This window comes from Bos indicus x Bos taurus, chromosome 16, assembly GCF_003369695.1.
Source record: "Bos indicus x Bos taurus breed Angus x Brahman F1 hybrid chromosome 16, Bos_hybrid_MaternalHap_v2.0, whole genome shotgun sequence".
In the NCBI taxonomy this organism is placed as follows: Eukaryota; Metazoa; Chordata; class Mammalia; order Artiodactyla; family Bovidae; genus Bos; species Bos indicus x Bos taurus.
This window is the reverse complement of record NC_040091.1, coordinates 65099300-65122888: the sequence shown is the minus strand read 5'-3', so window position 1 is coordinate 65122888 and position 23589 is coordinate 65099300. Positions and strand designations below refer to the sequence as shown.

The following is a 23589-nucleotide window of genomic DNA, read 5'->3' as shown; positions in this document are numbered from 1 at the left end:
TAGGAAATAGATGAGTCATTAGCATTTTCATTTTTTTGTATTAAGCATTGTCTATTCATAAGGACCAAGCAAAAAAATGTATTTCATCCCAGGGCAGAGGTAATCTTGGGGAGGGGTTTCTCTTTGTTCGAGTTCTCAAGGAGCGATTCTCTTTGATGGCTTTCCATCCTGGTGAGTACCGGCACAGGACGCACTGGGCTCGTCTGTGTTGCCTGCTTGAGTTTGTGTTGGCTGTTACATGTCTCCATGGGGCACTGTCCAGCCTGGCCTGGCTCCAGTGCCTCTGAATCCAGTTTTGCCATCACTCACAGTTTCCTGGCTATTTCCTACCTCAGCGATGGTGGCTCAGCCAGCAGAGAGAAGCTGTGCAGAGAGTGTGCAGCCATTCCTGGGGTCCATTCTGGAGGAGCTGATGGGACCTGTAAGCTCGGGATTCAGTGAACTGCGCTCACTCTTTGAAAAAGAAGTGGATGAACTTAGCCAGAGCTTTCAGACCACCAAAGACAGTGCCCAGCTAAAGGAGGTAGGGTATGAAGCGAAGGAGTGGAGTGTGAATGGTCTTTTTGTGAGTCTTTGCATTCATTCATTCTTTTTTTTCTCCTTCTCTCTCTCCTGTCTTTTCTTCTTCCCTGCCTTCCATTCATATGCCTTTCCATTTATTCATCTAGTCTTTCTGTCCTTCATTCATCCACATTATTCATTCATCCATTCATCCATCTTCTACTTGATTTCCTTTATTAATGGTTTCATGTTATGAAAATAATAACATGCTTGTATAACTTAAAAGTGAAGTCGCTCAGTCATGTCCGACTCTTTGCGACCCCATGGACTGTAATCTACCACACTCCTCCAACAATGGGATTTTCCAGGCAAGGGTACTGGAGTGGGTTGCCATTTCCTTCTCCAGAGGATCTTCCCGACCCAGGGATTGAACCCAGGTCTCCCGCATTGTAGGCAGACGCTTTACCATCTGAGCCACCAGGGAAGGTACTTGTATAACTTAAACAGTATACAAAGATATTTACATAAAGGCAAAATTAATCACCATCGCTCATACCCACCTAATTCTAGCCCACCCCCAACTCCTAAAGTATCTCCACTTCTAACTCCTTGGATTAACCCATATAAATAGGTCAGTATGTGTTTTCACATGCTTTGTCCTTGCCTGTACGAATATATATGCATATATCCTCATTTATATATGTTTTGTGTTTTGATTGATTTGCTTCCAAAAGCATGACAAAAACCAATGTTTCTCAAACTATGTTCCTGGGACTAGTATCATCCTCATTATATGACTGCTAAAAATGCAAATTCTCAGGCCGCACCCATGAGCTACCAGATCAGAAACCCTGGAGTAGGGCACAGCAGCAGTCTGGTTCAACAAGACCTCCGGAGGACTCGCTGTATCCTAAAGTGACAGACATAACTGGGCAGCTTTATTTTACACTTGCAGCATCATGATGAACATCCCTACAAGTCAAGCCAGTGGATAAAACCAAAAAAAAAAAGCCTTTATTTTTTTATGCATACATACACGAAATTGTATATAAACAAGATCATTTGTTAGTATTTTGAGGTTTCTCATGGTAGCCCTTCTAAAACTTAACTTTCTCTCCTTCCCCCACATCCCCTCCTCCAACTCAAGCAACTAGTGTGAACAACTTAGCATACGCTATTCTGTGCTTTTCTTCATGTTCATATAGCATATAAAACACATGTTTTGTGGGATATATTTTTTTAGGTTGTTTGCTCTTAGAAAAATGGGATTATATTATGTATATATTGCTTTGCTTTTCTGTTTTCTTATTCAAAAATACCTCATGAAACTGTTTTTAAGTTAGTGTTCTAGTTCTAGTTCATTTTTTGTAACAGTTGCATAATACTTCATGTACCAATATACCATGATTCATTCAACCATCCAAATGTTGCTAGCACCAGGAACAAAGCTGCAATAAATAACCTTGTAACATATATTCATTTACTTTGAAGCTTTTATTTATATGGGATCTGATTCCTAGGACAGGATTGCTAGATTGAAAGGTGGGAATTTTTCTCATGTTAACTGATGTTTCCATTGACATCCCCCCAAAAGGATTTAGATTTTACATTTCCACCAATTGTACATGATAAAGGACTTTCTTTTCATCAGCCTTAGGGAATCACTTGTTGAACTTTTTGCTAGTCTTACCCAAAGAAATGCAATGCCAAAGAATGCTCAAACTACTGCACAATTGCACTCATCTCACACCCTAGTAAAGTAATGCTCAAAATTCTCCAAGCCAGGCTTCAGCAATATGTGAACCATGAACTTCCTGATGTTCAAGCTGGTTTTAGAAAAGGCAGAGGAACCAGAGATCAAATTGCCAACATCCGCTGGATCATGGAAAAAGCAAGAGAGTTCCAGAAAAAAATCTATTTCTGCTTTATTGACTATGCCAAAGCCTTTGACTGTGTGGATCACAATAAACTGTGGAAAATTCTGAAAGAGATGGGAATACCAGACCACCTGATCTGCCTCTTGAGAAATTTGTATGCAGGTCAGGAAGCAACAGTTAGAACTGGACATGGAACAACAGACTGGTTCCAAATAGGAAAAGGAGTACGTCAAGGCTGTATATTGTCACCCTGTTTATTTAACTTATATGCAGAGTACATCATGAGAAATGCTGGACTGGAAGAAGCACAAGCTGGAATCAAGATTGCAGGGAGAAATATCAATAACCTCAGATATGCAGATGACACCACCCTTATGGCATAAAGTGAAGAGGAACTAAAAAGCCTCTTGATGAAGGTGAAAGTGGAGTGTGAAAAATTTGGCTTAAAGCTCAACATTCAGAAAACAAAGATCATGGCATCCAGTCCCATCACTTCACGGGAAATAGGGAAACAGTGGAAACAGTGTCCGACTTTATTTTTGGGGGGCTCCAAAATCACTGCAGATGGTGGTGACTGCAGCCATGAAATCAAAAGACGCTTACTCCTTGGAAGGAAAGTTATGACCAACCTAGATAGCATATTCAAAAGCAGAGACATTACTTTGCCAACAAAGGTTTGTCTAGTCAAGGCTATGATTTTTCCTGTGGTCATGTATGGATGTGAGAGTTGGACTGTGAAGAAGGCTGAGCGCTGAAGAATTGATGCTCTTGCACTGTGGTGTTGGAGAAGACTCTTGAGAGTCCCTTGGACTGCAAGGAGATCCAACCAGTCCATTCTGAAGGAGATCAGGCCTGGGATTTCTTTGGAAGGAATGATGCTGAAGCTGAAACTCCAGTACTTTGGCCACCTCATGCGAAGAGTTGACTCATTGGAAAAGACTCTGATGCTGGGAAGGATTGGGGGCAAGAGGATAAGGGGACGACAGAGGATGAGATGGCTGGATGGTATCACTGACTCGATGGACATGAGTCAGTGAACTCCGGGAGTTGGTGATGGACAGAGGGGCCTGGCGTGCTGTGATTCATGGGATCGCAAAGAGTTGGACACCACTGAGCGACTGATCTGATCTGATCTGATCTGACAGGAGCAAAGTGGTAACTGATTTTTCCTCTCCTGTCTGTTTAATTGCTATCGTAAAAAATAGACATATTGCAAATTATTTGACAAGGGGCAAGTTTGACAGCATGGTTTTGGTCATTAATTCTACTTCAGTGGAGTTTTCTAGAACTCATTTCTTAAGGGAGTAATATTTTCCTCTTACAAGCACCATGAATGTGGGCCCTTGTTAAATTTTTCTTTAGAGAAATCTAGAAATCTAGATTTATCTCTTTTCTGTGACCTGAAACTCAGACAGCAAGCACATCCTGTCTGTTCACAGTTACCCTGTTACTCCCCAGTTGTCCCTAGGCCTGTGTTTTCAGCACGCTTTTCTGTTTTCTCTTTCTCCACCCACCCTCTTATTTATTCTAGAACTCCAAAATTCAGTTTTTAAAATCAGTTTTAAATAGGCTTGGAAAATAGGATGCACTCTGTTGGTGAAATCACTCATAGTGTAAGTCTGTGTTGGTAATATTTAAAGTCTCTAGCAGGTGAGGTCTATTGCTGTCCTCTTGCTGGAAATTGCATGGCCTCATTGATCAAGCTATCACTTGTATAGACTAGAGGATGGGGAACCCCAGTTTTTAAAACTAGGCCATGCTTCTTCCTATCTCACTCCCTCCCCATCCCGCCACCCCCCATCTACTAGCAGAGAGAAGCCCTTGGGCACAGACAGAACCTCAGTGAGCTCCAGGGACTCTGGCTTTACTCTCAGAGTCCAGGAGTCCAGGGGGCATCTTGACTTCCCTGGGATTTTCTGAGAGGGATATCTCTCATGAAACAAGGCTCTGGAGGCTTGTGAGCCCAGCAGCAGTTCCACATGCCAAAGAGACTTCCTGAACTCTTGAGCTCTGGAAGTGGGTACTTGGAGTCCATCAAGAGCTTGACAAGACTGGAGTCCCATGGAATGCATTCCTGGATGTGTCCATTGTCCAGTTGGTTCTTCTACCTGTCTCCATCCTGGCAAGAGAGCTGTCCTAGGGACCCATCAAAGGAGGGAAATAAAGACAATGAAGATATCACATATATAGGGATCTGAGAAGTGATTCACTCTAATAACATATATTTGATTGTTTAGAATTTATGTAATAGTCATGCAGTGGGCTTCCCAGGTGGTACAGTGGTAAAGAATCTGCCTGCCAATGCAGGAGGCACAAGAGATGCAGGTTCAATCCCTGGGTCAGGAAGATCGCCTGGAGGAGGAAATGGCAACCCACTTCAGTATTCTTGCCTGGGAAATTCCATGGACAGAGGAGCCTGGTGAGCTACAGTCCATGGAGTCGCTAGGAATCAGATATGACTGGCAGTTGAGCACACACATACACAAGAGTGGTGTAATATAGTTCCTAGGTCTGAAAGTGTGTTGTTTTCCCTTCCACCGAAATTCAGCATCTAGAGCAGCTTATGGATCTTCCGCTGGATTCCGTGAAGATGGAGCCTTGTTACAATAAAGTCAACCTGCTTCAGGAGCACCTTCAGGATCTCAAGAGCCGCTTCAGGTTCCCCCACATCGATCTGGTGGTCCAGAGGACGCAAAACTACATGCAAGAGGTAGGGGCGGCGGGGTCATCTGTGGTGGAAGAGGATGGGGCTGCAGAGAATCACGCGCAGCAGATGAGACAGGTGTGCTGGCGTAGCTGGGGAAATGGGGCCCTTCTCTTTAGCCATCATGTTGAGTGACGACGTGTTTTGTCCTGTTCCAGCTGGCTCCATTTTTTCCATGTTGATGAGCATCATAGAGAAGAAATGTCTCAGGGAAATAGAGTAGCATTAATTGATAGTTAATTGATTTGTCAAGTCAGTGCTATTAATGTTGGCTTCACATTGGAATCATCTAGGGTGCTTTTAAGAAATACTGATGTCTGGGCCACACTCCCAGTGATTTTGATATATTTTTTTGGTAATTCAAAAAACTTCTCCCACTCCCATTCCTGCTGCATTTAATATGCAGCCAGAATGGAGAACCACTAGCTTGAATCAATTCTGTAATCTAGTTAAATCAGTCAATCAATCACAATTTTAAATTTGGATTTCTTGAGTCTATTTCATAGATTCCTTTTCCTTCCCATAAAGAACTTTTTCTTTAGGAACAGGGATGAATAGCACAAATTCGTTCCATAGTCTAACGCTTTCTAAGAAGGAAGGGTGGGATCACTGAAGCCGTAAGAGCACAATTCTACTTTACAGATATTCCCGGGGCGCTTCCTGTGGGCTGGACATTGTGCCAGACCCCACTTCAGGGAGCTGGTAGTGAGACAGATTCTTAAATAAATTCACTATGGCGTTGAAAGTGCTGAGAGGAAAGCTATTGTGTTGGATGCTTTCAGATCATAGGCTTGGGGAAGAAAGGAGCTTTTTTTTTCTCCTTAAAAGTTATAGGCAGGATTAAGTGGCACATTTTATTTATTATCTAAGCTCTAAGTTGTGAAGGATTAAAGATGAATGGGGAGCAAAATTGGCCAACGGCTTAACTGAAGCTCCTTGGACAGCAGTGGACAGTGGTGAAATGGATACAGGCATAAGTGCAGAGAATAAGAAATCGGAACCACTTCCATTTCCTAACCCATGAGTGTGACAGTCACGGGCTCCACTGAACCTTGACCCTGTCTCCTTTCCCAGCCTGGCAGAGAAAGGGAGAGAAGTAGGGTGGGAGGGTGAAAAGTGGAGTCAGAGACGTGCTGGGATGGTTTACATCCATCTGAACGGAGAGGATGGAGCCAAAAAATAATTGGAGAAGCCTCCCACCTCATTTCATTAAGCCCTGGCTGCAGGGGATGGGAATAACCACAGGAAATGATGATATCCCCCATCCCATGGTCTTGGGTTTTCCAGTTCCGGGTGGAAGGAGACATGAGAAGAAAAGATACATACACGTGTACATACCTGTATACATACAGGTACAGGTGTGTGTGTTTCCCAGCCTTCTGCTGATCTCATTGTGGTTGTGGGCTTGTGCATTTCACAGACCACAGAGTGGAATGAGGACTTGTTGCCCTGGGTGACTCCCAGGGCAGTGACCATCTCCGATGGTCATGCCCTCCTTTCTCTCCAAGCTGACTTTGACCCGAGAGTGGCGATCCCAGCTTCTGACTGCCCTCTGTTTCTGTGTTGCTTTGGTTTCTAGCTGATGGAGAATGCAATATTCACTTTTGAGCAGTTGCTTTCCCCACATCTCCAAGGAGAGGCCTCCAAAACCACAGTCGCCATTGAGAAGGTTAAGCTCCGAGTCTTAAAGGTAAAATTGTTCTCTCACTTGCGGGAAGCATGAAGCAAGAACGTGACTCATTTCTTTTGTTAAGTGGAAAATATCAAGCTCTCTCTTTGACTTGCCTCCCCTTTTAAAAACAGTGCCTGGTCTTTTCTCCCTGGTAACAAGTGACGATCATCTCGCGGCAGTTCCCCTTCGACTGTCGTGCCTATTCTGCCATCTAGTGGCTAGTTTAGGGACCACAGGTCCTCGCATCATTCACCAGCCAGAAGTGACATGTCTTAGGCTTACTTACATAGCAATTAGACTTGATATTGACTGTCCCCTATAAGCAAAGAATGGTGATAGGTATTGCATGGAATATGAAAATATAAAACACACACTCTCTTTCTTCCGAGTTTGCAATACAGTAAAACCCATTTAAATTAACAGTTTTTAGAAAAATCAAAACCTCATGGCTAACCCTAATGCATATATATGGAATTGAGAAAGATGGTAACAATAACCCTGTATACAAGACAGCAAAAGAGACACTGATGTATAGAACAGTCTTGTAGACTCTGTGGGAGAGGGAGAAGGTGGGATGATTTGGGAGAATGGCATTGAAACATGTATAATATCATATATGAAATGAGTCGCCAGTCCAGGTTCGATGCACGATACTGGATGCTTGGGGCTGGTGCACTGGGACGACCCAGAGAGATGGTACGGGGAGGGAGGAGGATTCAGGATGGGGAACACGTGTATACCTGTGGCGGAATCATGTTGATATATGGCAAAACCAATACAATATTTTAAAGTTAAAAAAATAAAATAAAAAAAATTATAAAAGAAAAACCTCATGGCAAAGGAACTACTTCAAGGAAAGGACAGCTGCTGTGTGAAATTGTTTTAAATGTGCTTTGTGCATCAGTGTATCTCAAAATAGTTGTAATAATAGGAGCTTGCATGTATATAGGGCATATCTTTAAGCTTTTTAGAAAAACTTATCCTGTTTCATTTGATCCTCACAAGAACTTGACTTACGTAAGCTTAACAGGCTACTTGAGCTTTGAGCTAAAACTATCCCTAAACTTAGTCCACTAATTTTTTATGACCTACTTTCCCTAAGCAGAGCTTTGGAACAGAAGATCAAAGTTTCACAGAGCCTAGGAGGTGGCCCCTGAATTTCAGACCTGATCTTAATACCTCACAGGCAGTAGGAAACTCTGGCAACCAAATCAGTGAGATTAAAAGCAATAATTGCCATGGTAACACACAAAATAATGAACTTGCCATTGAGAAAGAAAAGATAGTATCAAGGTCAATGTCCCCTCCCACGGCAACACAATTTTTACCTCTCAGGAAAGTCCATCTCTTCTCTGGGCACTTTAAACTACAAGAACATACTTCCCAATGCTAAGTCATAATTCTCACCACTGAGAATTCTAGTTCTACACTCTTTTCTCATGCCCTTCTTCCACATGGTAGTCTTTGGTTGTTTGAATACACTATGATTTTACCCCAAGTTGTCTCTGGCATAAATCTCTGTAACCATCCTTTGTGTGGCCTGACCATTCTGCACACATCCCTGTGGCTATGCTCAGTTTGTCTGTACCCTCTCCCTGAACCCCCTTTAAAATCAAACCCGGGTCCCTAGACTTGGCTGTTCCATGTGTCAATAGGACATCCTCTTTCCTATTCTAGATACTGAACTTCTTTGTTGAACATACCACAGTGCTAATGTAGCTGTGAGCCACTCTCTTCTTTGGCAGAAATCATTACAACCTACCAATCCCGCTTTCAGGATGTAGAGTGAAGGAAGGAGATGATCATGGCTCCCATGCACCAACCCAAGACAGGGGTGATGAAGTTTTAACCCATCCCCTAGTTTTGTCTTCAACTTTATAATAATGCTCTGCTTTGATCTTACCTCAGTTTTCGTATCTGTAATAGGGGAGGCGGAGATGGGTCATTATCAGTCATAAGCTCTACCTGCAATGTGAGAGAACTGCATAGAAAGATCTCTGAAACCTTTGAACACCACTAGAGTCCTCAGTAATTAGGATGGGAGGGTGGGGGTGGGAAGGGAGACGAAGTGAGTTGCTGAGTTTTTTGTTTACGCAAAAGTTAACAGGTTGTAACGTTGTATTTAGCATACATTTCTATCTCTGTACCGACAGCAATATGATTATGACAGCAGCACCATCCGGAAGAGGATATTTCAAGAGGCGTTGGTTCAAATCACACTTCCCACCCTGCAGAAGGCACTGGCATCCGTGTGCAAACCAGTAAGGAGATGGGTTACTCCAGAACCTGCTTTTGTTGCCTTTGAAGTTCAAGTAAATTTTTTTTGGCCATGATGCACTTACAAGCAGTAGATGACCAGGGAGGGGGTCAACACACTTTTCCTGTAAGTGGTCAGGTGGCAGGTATTTTAGGCTTCACGGCCATATTATTTCTGTTGCAATCACACAGTTCTGCCGTGATAGCACAAATGCAGCCATGCTGCTGCTGCTGCTGCTAAGTCGCTTCAGTCGTGTCCGACTCTGTGCAACCCCATAGAGGGCAGCCCACCAGGCTCCCCGTCCCTGGGATTCTCCAGGCAAGAACACTGGACTGGGTTGCCATTTCTGATGACCCATAAACAGATGTGCAGTCTGTGTTCCAATAAAACTTTATTTACAAAGGCAAGCAGCTGTCTGGATTTGCCAACCCTTGGACAAGACAGAATCTCAAAGGGTAATGATCTGAGTTTGAACCAAGTTAAGGGTTATAATAGAGTGCCTACAGATTGTTCCTCATTATGGTGTGACACCCCTCACCCCCACCCACCCACCACAGGCCCAACACAGCCTCTGAAACTTGACCACTCCATCCAGGAAAAGACCTTAAGTCACACAATTTCAGAAGGATATTTGTAATTTCAGTAATATTTGCTTACCGAAGTCAATGAAACTAAAACCATCGAAAGCTTCTGTGAACACTAGGCAGCTAGTGACAGCCATGCTTGTGAAGGTGTGACTAGGTCACATCTTCAGTGCAGGGTCACAAGTGAGCCAACTAAGGAGGCCAGGTCAAGACCTGGGTTCAAGTCCCGGCTCTTCCACATATCAGCTCTGGGGCTTTGGGCAAGAGCTTTTTCCTCTCTCTTGGCCTAGATTTCATCTAGAAAATGGAGGTAATAATACTTTGCAGTATCCTTCTTAAGACTGAGAAGCCCAGGGTGACACAGTGACCATTCGATGAGTGCTTGCCACGTGCTCAGCACTTTGTATGGACTGTCTTGTTGATCCTCATGACAACCCTGTGAGCAGGTACCGTTTATGTCCTCATTGCACCTGAGGGGTTAAGTAATGGGACCAAAGTCACAGAGCTGGAATCCACCAGAGTTTGAACTCAGCTCACACTCATTTGATAACATGGGATGTGCTCAATAAATGGTATTTACTACTACTTTTTCTGCTGCTTCATGTTCTGCAAGCTGGGACCTTTGCAAGGCTGGCTCCCTCTTGGCACAAATACTAAAGAGCTTTTTAGAATTTAAAAAGGCCTTTTTTGTGGCTTAGAGAGTCTCCAAACATTGGAACATTAAAGTCCATTGCATGAGTTATTTTATTGGAAAAATTTCCTTGATCATTTTTATATTCTGTACATACTGTTTTTCTTCAGAAAGCCAGAGGCATACCAAGTACCTGGCACTTATTTCTGAGGGTAAATTTCTTTCATAGAAAAGGTTTGATCAAGTCAGGGCAGTAAAGAACCTGCCTATATGATTGTCTCTTGCCTATATGATTTTCCATCTTATGGCTGGAAAAGTCCAGCCATTCAAAGGATGACTCGGTCCACCTTGGCCATGTCTGCATGCAGATGTTCTGTGTAGGGTATTTTTATTTTCCAATCCCAAAAGCAATGTGGGGGCCTTGGAGCCACGTCCTCCCAAGAGAGGAGAAGGGTTAAAAAAAACCCTCTTCCTGTATGCTCCTCTCTCTCCAGCCATCTGCAGAGTTATACCAAATCTCTAAGAGGCGCTTGTGATTTTTAATCAAGAGAGACCGGTTTGGAGAGAAATTGAGGCCTGGCATTTTCAGTAATGAGAAATAGTGTACCAGTACCAAGAAATGTAAAAAACATCTGGATTTACAGAGAGGGTGAACTAGGGGAGCATTTGCTTCAGGCAAAGATTCTTTAGTTTACTCGAGTGTATGTCCCTTGGTTCTAAGATCTGCGGTACTTAACCCAGGCTGCACGTTAGAATTGCCTGGGGAGATTTTTTTTTTTAATTCCGATTTAACAGATCCAGGAAATTAATATGTGTCACGATTCAGTCAATTCAATATAGAAAACCTGTTTTGTAAAGTTGTGCACATCACAACAGGATAAGTGCCCCTCGGAATGATTCTTTTCCACACAATTACTTAGCTGGTTGAAAGTTCAAAGGCCTGCTATTTATTCAGCGAACATGTATAAGCATGATCCAGGCACATGTCCAGCCAGCGTCCCTGTTTTGTCCTGGGCTTCACAGCCTAGAGACAGCAGACAGGCACAGAGCGCACTTTGCGATGAGCATGGCAGGAACTTTGTGGGGAAGAGAGGTGACCGAGTTCGGAAGAGGGTGCCCAGCTCTGCCTACGCGGATGGAGAGGACTTCCCAGAGCCATGTTTTCTCCCAGTCCTGAGGGAAGGAAGGAGTGGAAGATCACGTGGGGAGATGAAAGACACAAACCTCGTTTTGCAGAAGAAGAGAGAGGCACAGAGCCGTGAGCTGGCTTGCCCAGGGCCCCGCAGCCAGGCCAGGGCAGTGTGCAGTCCCTGAGCTGCGCTCTGCCCGTGTGGCTCTTACCGTGTGTCAGTCTTATCTCATAGACCCTCTCAGGGTCACGGAAGCTCATGTCTCTTTAATCCTGTGGCTTTCCCTAGGGTGGGCAGAAAGGGGTCCCATTATTACCCACTGGGATCCGGTCCTGGGCTACAGACCCCCCTGTCCTGGCTCTGAGAGTCTGAATGAGGTGGCTTCTGATGGCCTGCTGTAAATCTCCTCCCTCCAGGCAAAAGCCATCGAATCCCACTGCTAAGACCCTGGCTCTGTAAGAACCAGGGGTCAGGGGCCTCCATCCTGCACTGTCAGGGGTAAGCGTTATGGAGTTAATCACACGGATATGACTTGGCTCATTTTGATCCCTTCCTTGACCTCATGCTGATAAAAGGCAAGCCACGTGGAGACCCTTGGAAAGCAGGAAGTGTTGAAGGATTTTGTGTGATGCCTGGATTGTCTTAGAATCGCGGAGTTTCCGGGCCAGCTGGAGGGGAAGAGGAGACTGTTTCTCGAGAGTCTGTGACTAGGGATTCTCCACACCTGAGAACGGGACGCATCCTAAGAGTTAAACATACATCTACGCTGCTGCTGCTGCTGCTGCATCACTTCAGTCGTGTCCGACTCTTAGCGACCCCATGGACTGCAGCCTACCAGGCTCCTCCGTCCATGGGATTTTCCAGGCAAGAGTACTGGAGTGGGGTGCCATTGCCTTCTCCGACATCTGCTCTAGGACCCAGCAATCTCACTTCTAGGTATACACTCAAGTAAGCCCTAAATCCACAAAATCATACACAAGAATATCAATAGCAACTATGTTCGTAACAGTCAATATCCAGCAGTAGGAATATAGATAAACAGCTTTAGCTTGTCCATATAATGAGTGCCATTTATCAGTAAAAAAAGAATGAACTACTGATACATGCAGCAACATGGATGAACCTCCAAAAACAAACACAAAAAAAGAGTACAGGATTCCATTTGTACAAAGTTAAATAACAAGGAAAACTAATCTAGTGTGATAGACACAACATCAGAGCTTAATCTCTTGGTGAGTAGTCTAGACTGGAAAAAGGGGTGATGGAAATGTTTACCTTGATCTGGGTTATGGTTATCTGAGTATATTTATATATTTAAAGTTGTTGAGCTCTACTTTTAAAACGTGCACATTTTTCTCGGTATAGCTTACACCTTAGTAAAGTACTGTTGGCATTAAGAAAGAAGAAAAAGAAGGAAACGTCCAGACCCACTGACAAGGCCTTGAGACATCAGGGTCTCTGGTGTCTGCCCCCTCGAAGGGCATAGAGCGTGAACCCAGTCCAGGGCATGGTGTCTGGGGGAAGGAAGCAGGTGACCAATGCTTCACACTCCAAGGGGGAACAAGAGGGACAGCTGTCCTTTCCGGAGCTCCTCTGCAAACTGGTGTCTCATGCGTTGTCCCCTTTATCTTCTTATCTCTCCTTCTCCAGGAGCTTCAGAAATATGAGCAGTACATCTTTGCAGATCACACCAATATGATCCATGTTGAAAATGTCTACGAGGAGATTTTACATCAGATCCTCCTAGATGAAAGTCTGAAAGGTATGGAGGGTTTCCCTGGTGCTGGAGAAAGCTCTAGATAGAGGGGCGCACCCCTGATGGGGACCCCACAGGGCCAGCTAGGTTTTGTCCACAGGAATGAAAAGGGAAGAGGAAATTGACACCAAGAGCTGGGGAGACAGAGGACGAGGGACTGAAGAAGCGAGGGCCGCTGACCTCCGCTGAGCGGTTGCGGTTTGGCTCACACTCCACTGGCCCGTTAGATATTATTTCACTTTCAATCCAAATAAGAACTCTGTGAACTGGGAATTTTAAGCTTCATTTTTCAGATGAGAAAACTGAGGTTAGAGAGATTAACCTAGGGTGTCTCATGAACAGCTGGCCTCCTCCGGCTGTTCCAGACAGAACAAAGGAAAAAGAGCTCTTCTTGGCCACAGGCTTACAACGCCTCCCCAGCCTGGAGCAGGTGATTCAGCAGCGGGGCTTCCCAGCTGCTCTGCCCTCTCAGCACATTCCTCACCTCCACTCAGCCAGACAGAATACACTGGGCTGTGACTCCGTCCTTGGCGAGTCCCATTAGGACTCTGGCTCACAGTATCCCATGGAATCAGGCCCTGCTCAGGATAGGAGTGTAGATAGGAAAACTTCGATAGAAATACACAGGAGAGGGCTGTCCCTAAAACTATAGGCTTGAAACATATCTGGTCTCCACAAAGAAAGCTGGCCAAGCACAAGCCCCAGGTCAAAGTAGCTCATCCAATGAGATAAGGAATACAAAGATGTCATCTCAGTATCTGCACAGGAAGAGGGGCTCAGTCAAGGCCACTGCCAGTCCACCACAGCACCCTTGGGCGAATTAGGAAAAAAGCTCTCTTCCTCCAGATGGCAGACTGCTCTCTGTCAAAAACTTGTCACCATATACTGGTTTGGTTTGAGCAGGACATGCTACTGCAGCCTGCTGGAAAATTACTCTGCTGAATACACAAATCTGTGATGTGAATGGTATCCCCTGGGGTGTGAGATTGTTGGGCACTGTACAACCTACACAGCCAGAGGGAGAGGCTGATTGTCAAAAACGTCAGCTGCTGGTTGTCGTTATTTTTTAAAATTAATTTTTATTGGAGGATGGTTGCTTTACAGTGTTGCATCAGTTCCTACCGTACAGCAAAATAAATCAGCCGTACATTTACACATATTCCCTCCCTTTTAGAGTTCCTTCCCATTCAGTCTCCACGGCACTGTTAAGTAGAATTCCCTGTGCTGTCCAGTACAGACAGCCAACAAACACAAGATGCAATGCTCAATTGCTATGTTAATTATGCTAATTATTAGAGAACTGCAGATCAAAACTACAAGGAGGTATCACCTCACGCTGACCTGAATGGCCATCATCAAAAAAAACTTACAAACAATAAATTCTGGAGAGGATGTGGAGGAAATGGTTGTTATTATTGATTTTACTCCTCTCGGGGCCTCTAGGACTCAGCCGGATGGACAGAGGCCTTTAGTTTGGACACTGCAGGTCATAAGGTTCTCTCTGCAGGCTCAGTACTAAGGACTCGTTACACGTTCAGGACTGTTCTGAGTGTAAAAGCAGAGAAACTAAGGGCCTGTCCTGCCCTAAAGGAGTGTCAGTCAAAGTAGACACACTGCAGCCGCACACACTAGCGGCTGAGATGTGGTGGGGCCTTCCGAGGGTGATACCAATGGTAGTAGATTTGACCTCTTTGAAAGCTAAGGCCATGTTTTATTCATTCATCTTTGGATTCTTAGAGCATGTCCCATAGTTGATGTCCAATAAAAGTGTGCTGTTTGAATAAATGAATGAGTGAAGGAATGAATGAGTGAACATTACAGAGGTCCAGGGTTTGGAATGAGTCTGTAGGCTCTGGTCATCAGGGAAAGCTTCCTGAAAGAGGGTTAGATGTAAGCTGGAATTTGAAATTGGGAAATTCAGACGGTTAGAAAAGCTGAGAGGGAATTTTAGCTTCTAGATAAAATCAGAAATTCCAGATTAGTCAGGGCAAGGTTTTAACTTTATGTTTTGCTTTCTGGTATCTCTCAGTGATAAAGGAGGCTGCTATCCTGAAGAAACACAATTTGTTTGAAGACAACATGGCCTTGCCCAGTGAAAGCGTGTCCAGCCTCACTGATCTAAAAACTCCTGCGGGGTCAAACCAGGCCAGCCCCGCCAGGAGAGCCTCGGCCGTTCTCCCCGGAGTTTCAGAGAGTGAGATCCTGAGTAATGAGGTGTTCCAGGAGGCAGGGGAGATGAAACAACCAGAGGTCCCTAGTCCATTGGCCAGAGAAGAAGGCCTTTCCCTCCCTGTGTCCAGCCCTCCCCCAGATGGGGACAGGCAGGTCATCGATTCAAGTATAGATGGCCCAGTTGTGAATCTGGTGGCTACAGAGGTGACAGCAGGCGCCCTGGGCACACACTTGTCACAGCCGGAGTTGGAAGAGACTCCTGAGGACCGAGAACCCACCCAGGAAGACGCAGAGCCCAGGTCTGCCGCAGGCTCCTTGAAGGAGCTCAGAAATTTGCTGACGGTGACCGCCGAAGTAACAGGGGAGTCCGCTGTGCTTGAGGTTGAGAAAGATACACATGAGGAGGCCCTTGTTCCCCAAGATATTGAAAAAGAAGAGGAAGCAACCCAAATCGACACAGAGGCCAGTCAAGCATCTGCTTCGGGTCAGGACAACTGTGAAGAAAGTGAAGTCGGTGAGGGGGAGGCCCATGGTCCAACTCCCAAGGCCGAGGCCAGCGGGGTGGAGCTGGGAGAATTTCCAGATGCTCAGCCAACCTGTGGGGGGCTCAGCGAGGGGGCCCGGGGCCCAGACCCCACAGAGGAGCCGGGAGAGGCAGGAGAGCTCACTGAGAGTGAGCTCACAGGGGATGCCTCTGGACTGGGCACCCTTGAAGGAGGAGGGCCCGTGTGCTCTGTGGAGGCTGAGGCTGTGTCCCTAGAAGCTTGCGTGTTCCGTTCTGACTCCATCAGCCCCAGGGAGAGCCAGGTTTCTGTGGAAGAAGAGGCGGTGGGCGGGAGCTGCAGCACAGCCCAGCCTGCCACCAGTGAGGATGCCCAGGAGAGGAAGGCTGACCCCGTTCACGAGTGTCAGTGGGTGGTGGAGAACGTTGCAAACACCGATACCCTAGATACACAGAGAGAAGACCCCCCAGAGCCCCCTTCAGAGGAGTGAAAGGGACAGAGTGGCCAAAGTCTTTCTTGGAACAAACTCAGCCCAAAGGGGGAGGGGGGATGCCTGCAAGTTGTTACCAAAAAAAAAAAAAAAAAAAGCATGAAGTACTTCTTTAATTTGTATAATGAAGCTAGAGGGAATTGCACACTGAGGCAAGCCTTTGTGGAATGGAACTGTCCTCCCATGAATTATGACTTTAGCATTTGAATAAGAATTACAAAGGTAATGGCGTGGGGGGGTGGGGGGTGGTGAGAGGCAGCTGAGGGGCCCAGGGTGGGACGGGGCTGCAGGGAAGGCAGAGGAGACAGCCGGGCACCCTGCACACTCTCTTCTAATGCACTTTAAGGCTTCTTCATGTTCGGTGAGAATGCGAAGATAGATCCTGTAATCCAGCCTCACCGTTCGTCCGCAGCCCGGCTGCAGGAAAGGGAGATGGTGCGCGCCGGCCCCTCCCGCCTGCTGTGTGCGGCCCACAGAGCCTGACCGATCAGCCTGAGACATCTCAGGAAGGCTGAGCGGAAACAGAGCAAAGCTGTGGTCTGGGGGCTGGCTGGGCCTCTTACTAATGCCGCTATCAATTTCCTACTAATTCATCTTGCTAATTCTTATTAATTAATCACTTTTTGGAGAACATCAGATGAAGCAAGGAAATTTCTTTGGCATGTTTAAGGCTGAAAGCCTTCCAAATTAGCCTTAGACTGTGCAGAGAAAGAGCTTAGCTAAATTATCAAGCATAAAGCCAACCAATTAAACATTATATGAACAGCTATTCTATGACACATGCTGTGTTAGGTATAGTAACAGAAAAGAACAAAAGAAAGATTAGGTGCTTGTCTAGCATAAATGGAAGGATCCAAAGGAATTTAATCTGAAAGAAAAAAATATATACTGATTTTCAAAACATGACAACTTTCTTTCTTTCCATTGAAACAGTTCTGGTTTATTCCCAGGAGGGAATAAAGTGAATAAGTGAATAAAAGAAGAAAGAAAAGAGGGAAGTAAAAGGGAGAGAGAAAGGAAGAAAGAGAGAAATCAAGCTGTAGATCATTAAGTTCCAAAGATATTACCAACAATGGAAATTATTTGCTCAGTTGTTCAGCAAATTGAGTCTTGTTATGTCCCAGGCACTGATACTATGGTGGAAATGGCTCTGTTCCTTTCTCCCAGAACCTGCTTTAATGGAAATAGATGGAAATACATCTTCTGAATGGATCATGATCTTTACCTGTGAGTGTTAAGGTGGAATGAACTTTCTTGCCAAAGGTTAAAAAGATGTATTCTCTTGTCCTTCAGAAAAATACCAGATGATTTTCTAAAAGCTTTACTCCCAGGTCTACATCTTGAAATTTCCTTCTACAAATTTTAATATTAGATCTCAACATTGTCCTAAGAGCTTATTTTGATTATCATCAACAAGTAGTTAATATCAGGTTTTTTTTTTTAAAGAATTTGTCCACAGTTTGACCATTTAACCAGGAACTAAAATATCTCTCTCTCCACTTCCCTATGAAGAATTGCTTGGATTTCTGGGTCATAGGGGATGAAAAATAATCAGGATACTCTCATATTGAATTGTTTCACCCTTGGCTCAGACGGTAAAGAATCTGTCTGCAATGCAGGAGATCTGGGTTCAATCCCTGGGTCAAGAAGATCCCCTGGCCAAAGGAATAGCTACCCACTCCAGTATCCTTGCCTGGAGAATTCCATGGATAGAGGAACCTGGCAGCTGTAGTCCATGGGGTGGCAAAGAGTCCGACATGACCGAGTGACTAACACTTAGTGTGTTTAGATCCTCTCATTATAGGTGGAGAAGGCAATGACAACCCACTCGAGTACTCTTGCCTGGAAAATCCCATGGACGGAGGAGCCTGGTAGGCTGCAGTCCATGGGGTCGTGAAGAGTCGGACACGACTGAGCGACTTCACTTTCACTTTTCACTTTCATGCATTGGAGAAGGAAATGGCAACCCACTCCAGTGTTCTTGCCTGGAGAATCCCAGGGACGGGAGAGCCTGGTGGGCTGCTGTCTATGGGGTCGCACAGAGTCAGACACAACTGAAGTGACTTAGCAGCAGCAGCAGCAGCATTATGGGTGGAAGGCAGAGGTCACTCCCCTCCCTGGTCCTTATTGCGCCCGTGTTCACTCATATCCTTGCATTTGGCACAAAATATTGCAATTATGTTTACTTCCTGTCTCTTCCAGGGGCCCCTTCCTTCAAGGACAGACACTAGGGTTTGGTCATCCTGTGTACTTCCTGCACACACAGCCTTGAATAATAGCTCCCTGGCTTCTCAAGTCACTTTAATATCCGTAGTGCCTAACAAGGAACTGCTTGTGTCAGGCTTCTCAGGAAATGTGAGAACTGATCATCAACCACACCGCTGTGCTGGGGCTATTTGGGGCTTGCTGTCAGGCAAGGAGATATATTTTACTTGGGCTTTTTGCCCTTGGGAGTCTTCCCTTAAATCAAGTCCAAAGTCCAAAAGGCAAGTGGCCAAATGGTCTGATGCGCTGCCCAGTGAGACTGAGAGCCAAAGGAGCAGTGCCCAGCCTCCCCAAGGACTGCCCTTTTCTCCGGGAGAATGGTGATCTGCAAGCAAGGAGGTCCTGGCGCAGGCTAAGCCCATGTATAAGCTTCTAGCTTCCTCCCTTTTGCTCACCTCAGGGCTCCTGGCCCCACTTGGAAAGCTGAGAGATTTTTCCAACCCTAAACGACAGTACTTGTCACTTCATTGGATGAATGAACATCAGTGTCTACCCATCCGCTGGTAGAGGAGACCAGAGATTAAGAGGAAGTACAGAGCTGAGAAAGCAGAGTTTTTCTGTACATATTTCACAAAAGACATGTCCACTAGATTAAGTCAGGTGACTGTTCTATTTGACGATAGAACAGGAAATTAAAGTGCATTAAAATTTCCTTGTTTTCACATGTTGAGTGGAATAGTTTCCTATTACTGGGAGTTTCTCTTGCTTTTGATACAGACTTGTCTAGATTGCTTCAGTGGTTTCCAGGTTGGAGCAAGGTTATTGTGATTTAAGTGAGCAGCAGGAAAAGCCTCTGCAAGCTGCTCAGGGGCTCTCTCCTATGGACAAATTTCTTTGAAATGCATAAAACCTCAAGACATGGCTTTTGGCAAAAATTCCATGACTAGTTATGTTTTATTGACCTTTTACAAAGAAAGGATATTTTCCTTAAAAACGAATTTGCTTATCAGGTTTTCCTTTGCAGCTTAGAGCAGAGTCAGTAGTGTCTTGCATTATTCAGAGTAAACTCATTTCAAAAAAAATGCATTTTGGAGACAACAAGGAAAAGATTCCAGTTTGTTCAAAATTTTTAGAAAGAGACTGAGTATGAAGAACTATGGGTCTTCATGCTCCATCTTCTGCATTTTACTACAGAGATTCTCAAGTCTGGTTTCATAACCTTCAGATTAGAGGTAGTGATTTCAAAGGGTTCCACGATTCTCTCAAATAAGTGATTTTATTTCTTTATAAAAAGTGCTAAATGATGTATGCTAACCTAGCAAGTTTAATTTGGGGAAGAGAAAGACATCACTGACAAAAATAAATAATACAGTTTCACTTGGTGAAAAAGTCAGTTACATGTACCTTCTTTACCAAAAACAAGTGGGTTTTACAATTTGCTTCTGAAGTCTGCAACCTCAATAAGGAGATCTACACTGCGGATTGGTTTTTCTGGTCACTATATAAAGCAAATAAACGTAAACCACTTTGTAACCACATATTTACCCTGCCAAGTGCCTATATTGCAATAAAATGTTTGTCCTTGAAAAAGTGTCCAGACGTCATATTTATTTGGAATAGGGCTGTTTTCATCTTTTAAGCAAATGTCATACTTGAGCTGGGAGGAACTCCTCAGAGATGGAAAAGTGAGTCAGTGTAGTACAGAATTTTACTTTTCTGCCATCAGGAAGGAATCCACAGGGAAGTCACTTAATGGCAGTTGTAATCATGCTTTTAAAATGCATATGCTAATTTCTGTGGGAATCGGATTAGGTCTATAATACAATAATAGGCAATTACTCTTGATGTAATTGAATTGCTGTTCAAACAAATTTGTTTTCAGTGGACAACGCTGAGCAATATATCCATTCTTTCTGTAATTATAAACAAAGCAATATTTACTCACTAGTATCCACAGTTGCTTATTCATCCATAAATTCGTTCATCTGAAAAACAATGATTGTGCATCTGTTTTATGTAGGTGCTCTAGTGGGTGTAGAAGACACAGAAGTATATACAGTGGACATGATCTCATATCACAAAACTCAAATTCTCAGGGTGGACACAGCCAGGGAGAGCTCAGAATGGGTGTTTGCTTCTTCACTTGGCAGAAGACTTTTCTATGATCTCAGCTTTAACTTTACACCAACAGCTTCAGGCAAGAGAGGAGGCATGTTGGAGAAATCGTGTCCGGCAGTGATGGGGACACTTGGTGTGGCATAAGCTTCCCTCCTCCATCTCCTCCTTCCATAGCAAACTTCTGGTGGCTCCTCCAGAATTTCTACTTTGGGTCAATAATCAGATTGGAATTGGAGGTGAGGGGGATCATGAAACCACTTTTGTATGTCTTTTTCTTAGATTGTCTGTCTATCCGGTGTGTCCAGGATGGAAGTGATGGAGGTCTCGGGAGGAGTCAACTAACAGCTCTTCTCTCCTCACAAGCCTGGAGCCACTCCAGCTTGAGCATCTCTCATCCTTTGCCATATCCATTGTCAAGAATATCTGTCCCTCCCTTCCCCATCTAGCCAATTCCCATTGTTCCTGTGAGAGGACAAGTCAGGCCAGTTTCCCCACCCAGCTCGTACCCCCAACAATGCTTTGCTGAACTCTCCCAGCCAAATGTACTTGTCTACTTCTAGTCATCCTCTCCCTCTGCTGCAGTCGTCCACCTGACCTGTGCCTTGGGGCAGGGATCCTGCCTTTAATCTTTGTATGCTTAGCAGAGCATAGGTGCCTGAAGATAGCAAGTGCTCAAGAAATGTTGAATAAATATCCCCAATCACAGATGAAGAAACAAGTGAAGATAATAGTCAGTGATCCCTTAGCATGTATTAAGAATCTGTGACTCTGGGAAGTTTACCCACCCTCAGTCTACATAGATAGTTCTGTTTTAGTGATGAGACTTGGTCATGGGTTTTTGTATACTCATCCCTCTGGGAGGCCAAGTCAGAGCCAAATTGCCTCCAAATCAAGCTACTATGAGCCACCTCCTAGTTTTGGGGACAGCAGCCTCCACTGGGTTTTCCTGAGGTCCTTAAGAGGTTAACAATGCAAAAAGGTCAAGAAATTTACCCCTGAATGGTACCCGAGTCTGTGATGCATGAGCAAATGCTTGAGAATTAATGGGCAGCATCTTCCTTCTAGAAAGCCCTCCTCTTGAGGTTGGATAGGGAGCAGGGAAGAAGATGTGGTCCCTGATTTTAGGAAATTCAGTCCAGTTGGGGAAGCTGAGATGCAAATGGTGGTTCTGTGAGAAGAGGAAGAAGGGTTCTGGCAGAAGAAGTGACAACTGAGGACTCTGCTCAAGAAAGGGCAGGTCTGATTGTTGAACCTATTAAGTTTGCCCTTTGTGTCTTGCCTTTTTGACTTCTTCATGAACTAAAATCCAAAATCCAGCAGCCAGAACCATTAGAGGGAGCTGTGATCAGAAGGAGTTACAGTCAGAGCTGTGACAAAGGAAAGAAATCAGTGGGCTCTATTGATTTAATCACGACTTACTTGATGGGAGAGGGGAACAATCTAAGGAATGAGTCGACCTCAAGAAACTGGAAAAGGCAAAGAGATGGATTTTCCCATAGAGCCTCAAGAAAGGAATGCAGACCTGCCTGCTCACTGATACTAGCTCAGTGAGACCTGTGTTATAGTTCTAACCTCCACAACTGTAAGATATTAAATGTGTGTTGTTTTTGACCACTAAATTTGTGGTAACTTGTAACAGCAGTTGGACCTCTTAGTTAAAACATAAACAAATGAAACTCTAAAAAAATCCAGCTGCCTCCAGATACTCTGAAGAAATTTTTTATCAAGATCCTTTCCTGCCCTACCCGTCTGGTCCCTATACAGAAGGGTATGTATATGTATCGGGAAGGGTTTGCTTTGTATTAGCAATTCCAAGTGGAATTATTGGGGTAGGAACCAGGTGGGGCTTATGTTTTGGAAAATGTCTACAAGACACTGAGGTGATTTTGAAGCTAAGGGCTTCAACACCCTGCTCCCTGCCCAACCCTATTCTGTGCTGCTGCCTGAGTCACGTGGGGGACAGTTCTTTCTGTACACTGGTTTGAGAGGGATGTTGTGAGGGGAAAATGAAGGTATCTTCATTTCTGTCTGTTAGAGGCTTCAAGTTTTGAACTTTAAATTTTTATCCAGAGTTTAGGATAAATTATGTTTTTCATGTAACGTCCAGATTCATTCATGGAGTTTTTTTTTTTTTTTCCACAAAATACTTATCAATGTCTACTAACATACCACAGACTCTGCCAGACCCTGGGAATAGAGTGATAAAACAATCAGTCCCTGCCAGCATTACATTCAGTTTGTGGGTTATCTTTTCCCCACTGACATTTTCAATTACTCAGTTTAAGGAAATACTGTTAACATTAATGAGCCTTTCCACCTTTCAGGTCTCGATTCAGAATTCTTCACCAAGTTTACCTATAGACTGGGAACTTTGCTCTGAGTTCCTTTATGAGAAAATTGTATGGGTGTCAACTCATTGTCTGAACTGGGGCTAACCACTTAACCTTTAAAAGAATTTGTTTGTAAAATGGCAACAACAGCCCCCACCTTGAAAGGCTGTTGTCCACATTGAGTAAAATGAGGCCCAAAGAAGCGAAGCAACTTCTGAAGGTGACACAGCTAGTAACTAGTTGACCCAGGAGTATCATTTAGCAATCACTACAAAACTGAAATCACTCCAAAGTCAGTGGTTAAAATAGGAAGCATTTATTACTGCTCAGAAGGCTACGGGTCAAGCACCAGGGAGACAGCTCATGTCATCCTGTCTGACTTCCCCAACAGGTGTGGGAGGTGGCTGGCTGTCCACTGGTGTGGCCTGTCCCTTGCTGGGCGGCTGGGCTCCGCTCCGTGTGGTCTCCCGTCTTTCAGCAGACTGGTGCGGGCTCATTCCTGATGCAGAAGCCAGGAGGAGAAAAGGAGAGAGAGAGAAGAGGCAAAAAGCTCAGAACCGGTGCAACATCACTTCTGCCGTGTTCCACTGACCAAAGCCAGTCACAAGGCGGGGTGAGATTCAGGGATGGAATTGCTGCAGTCACACACCGCATTGTGC

The 23589-nt window shown here is 44.7% G+C and overlaps 1 protein-coding gene and 1 long non-coding RNA gene across 2 annotated transcripts in view; one reads left to right on the top strand and one right to left on the bottom strand.

Moving 5' to 3' along the window:
- The window catches only part of FAM129A (family with sequence similarity 129 member A), a 184147-nt gene extending 164075 nt beyond the window's left edge, over nucleotides 1-20072 (top strand). The window contains exons 9-14 of the mRNA XM_027565566.1: nucleotides 336-523; nucleotides 4927-5088; nucleotides 6662-6772; nucleotides 8908-9015; nucleotides 13007-13118; nucleotides 15142-20072. Of these exons, the coding sequence (XP_027421367.1) occupies nucleotides 336-523; nucleotides 4927-5088; nucleotides 6662-6772; nucleotides 8908-9015; nucleotides 13007-13118; nucleotides 15142-16277 (1817 nt within the window). The 3' untranslated portion in view covers nucleotides 16278-20072. The remainder of the gene's footprint in view (nucleotides 1-335; nucleotides 524-4926; nucleotides 5089-6661; nucleotides 6773-8907; nucleotides 9016-13006; nucleotides 13119-15141) is intronic.
- A 3151-nt stretch (nucleotides 20073-23223) lies between these two features.
- The window catches only part of LOC113906863, a 32459-nt gene continuing 32093 nt past the window's right edge, over nucleotides 23224-23589 (bottom strand). The window contains exon 2 of the long non-coding RNA XR_003515004.1: nucleotides 23224-23429. This is a non-coding gene — a long non-coding RNA (uncharacterized LOC113906863). The remainder of the gene's footprint in view (nucleotides 23430-23589) is intronic.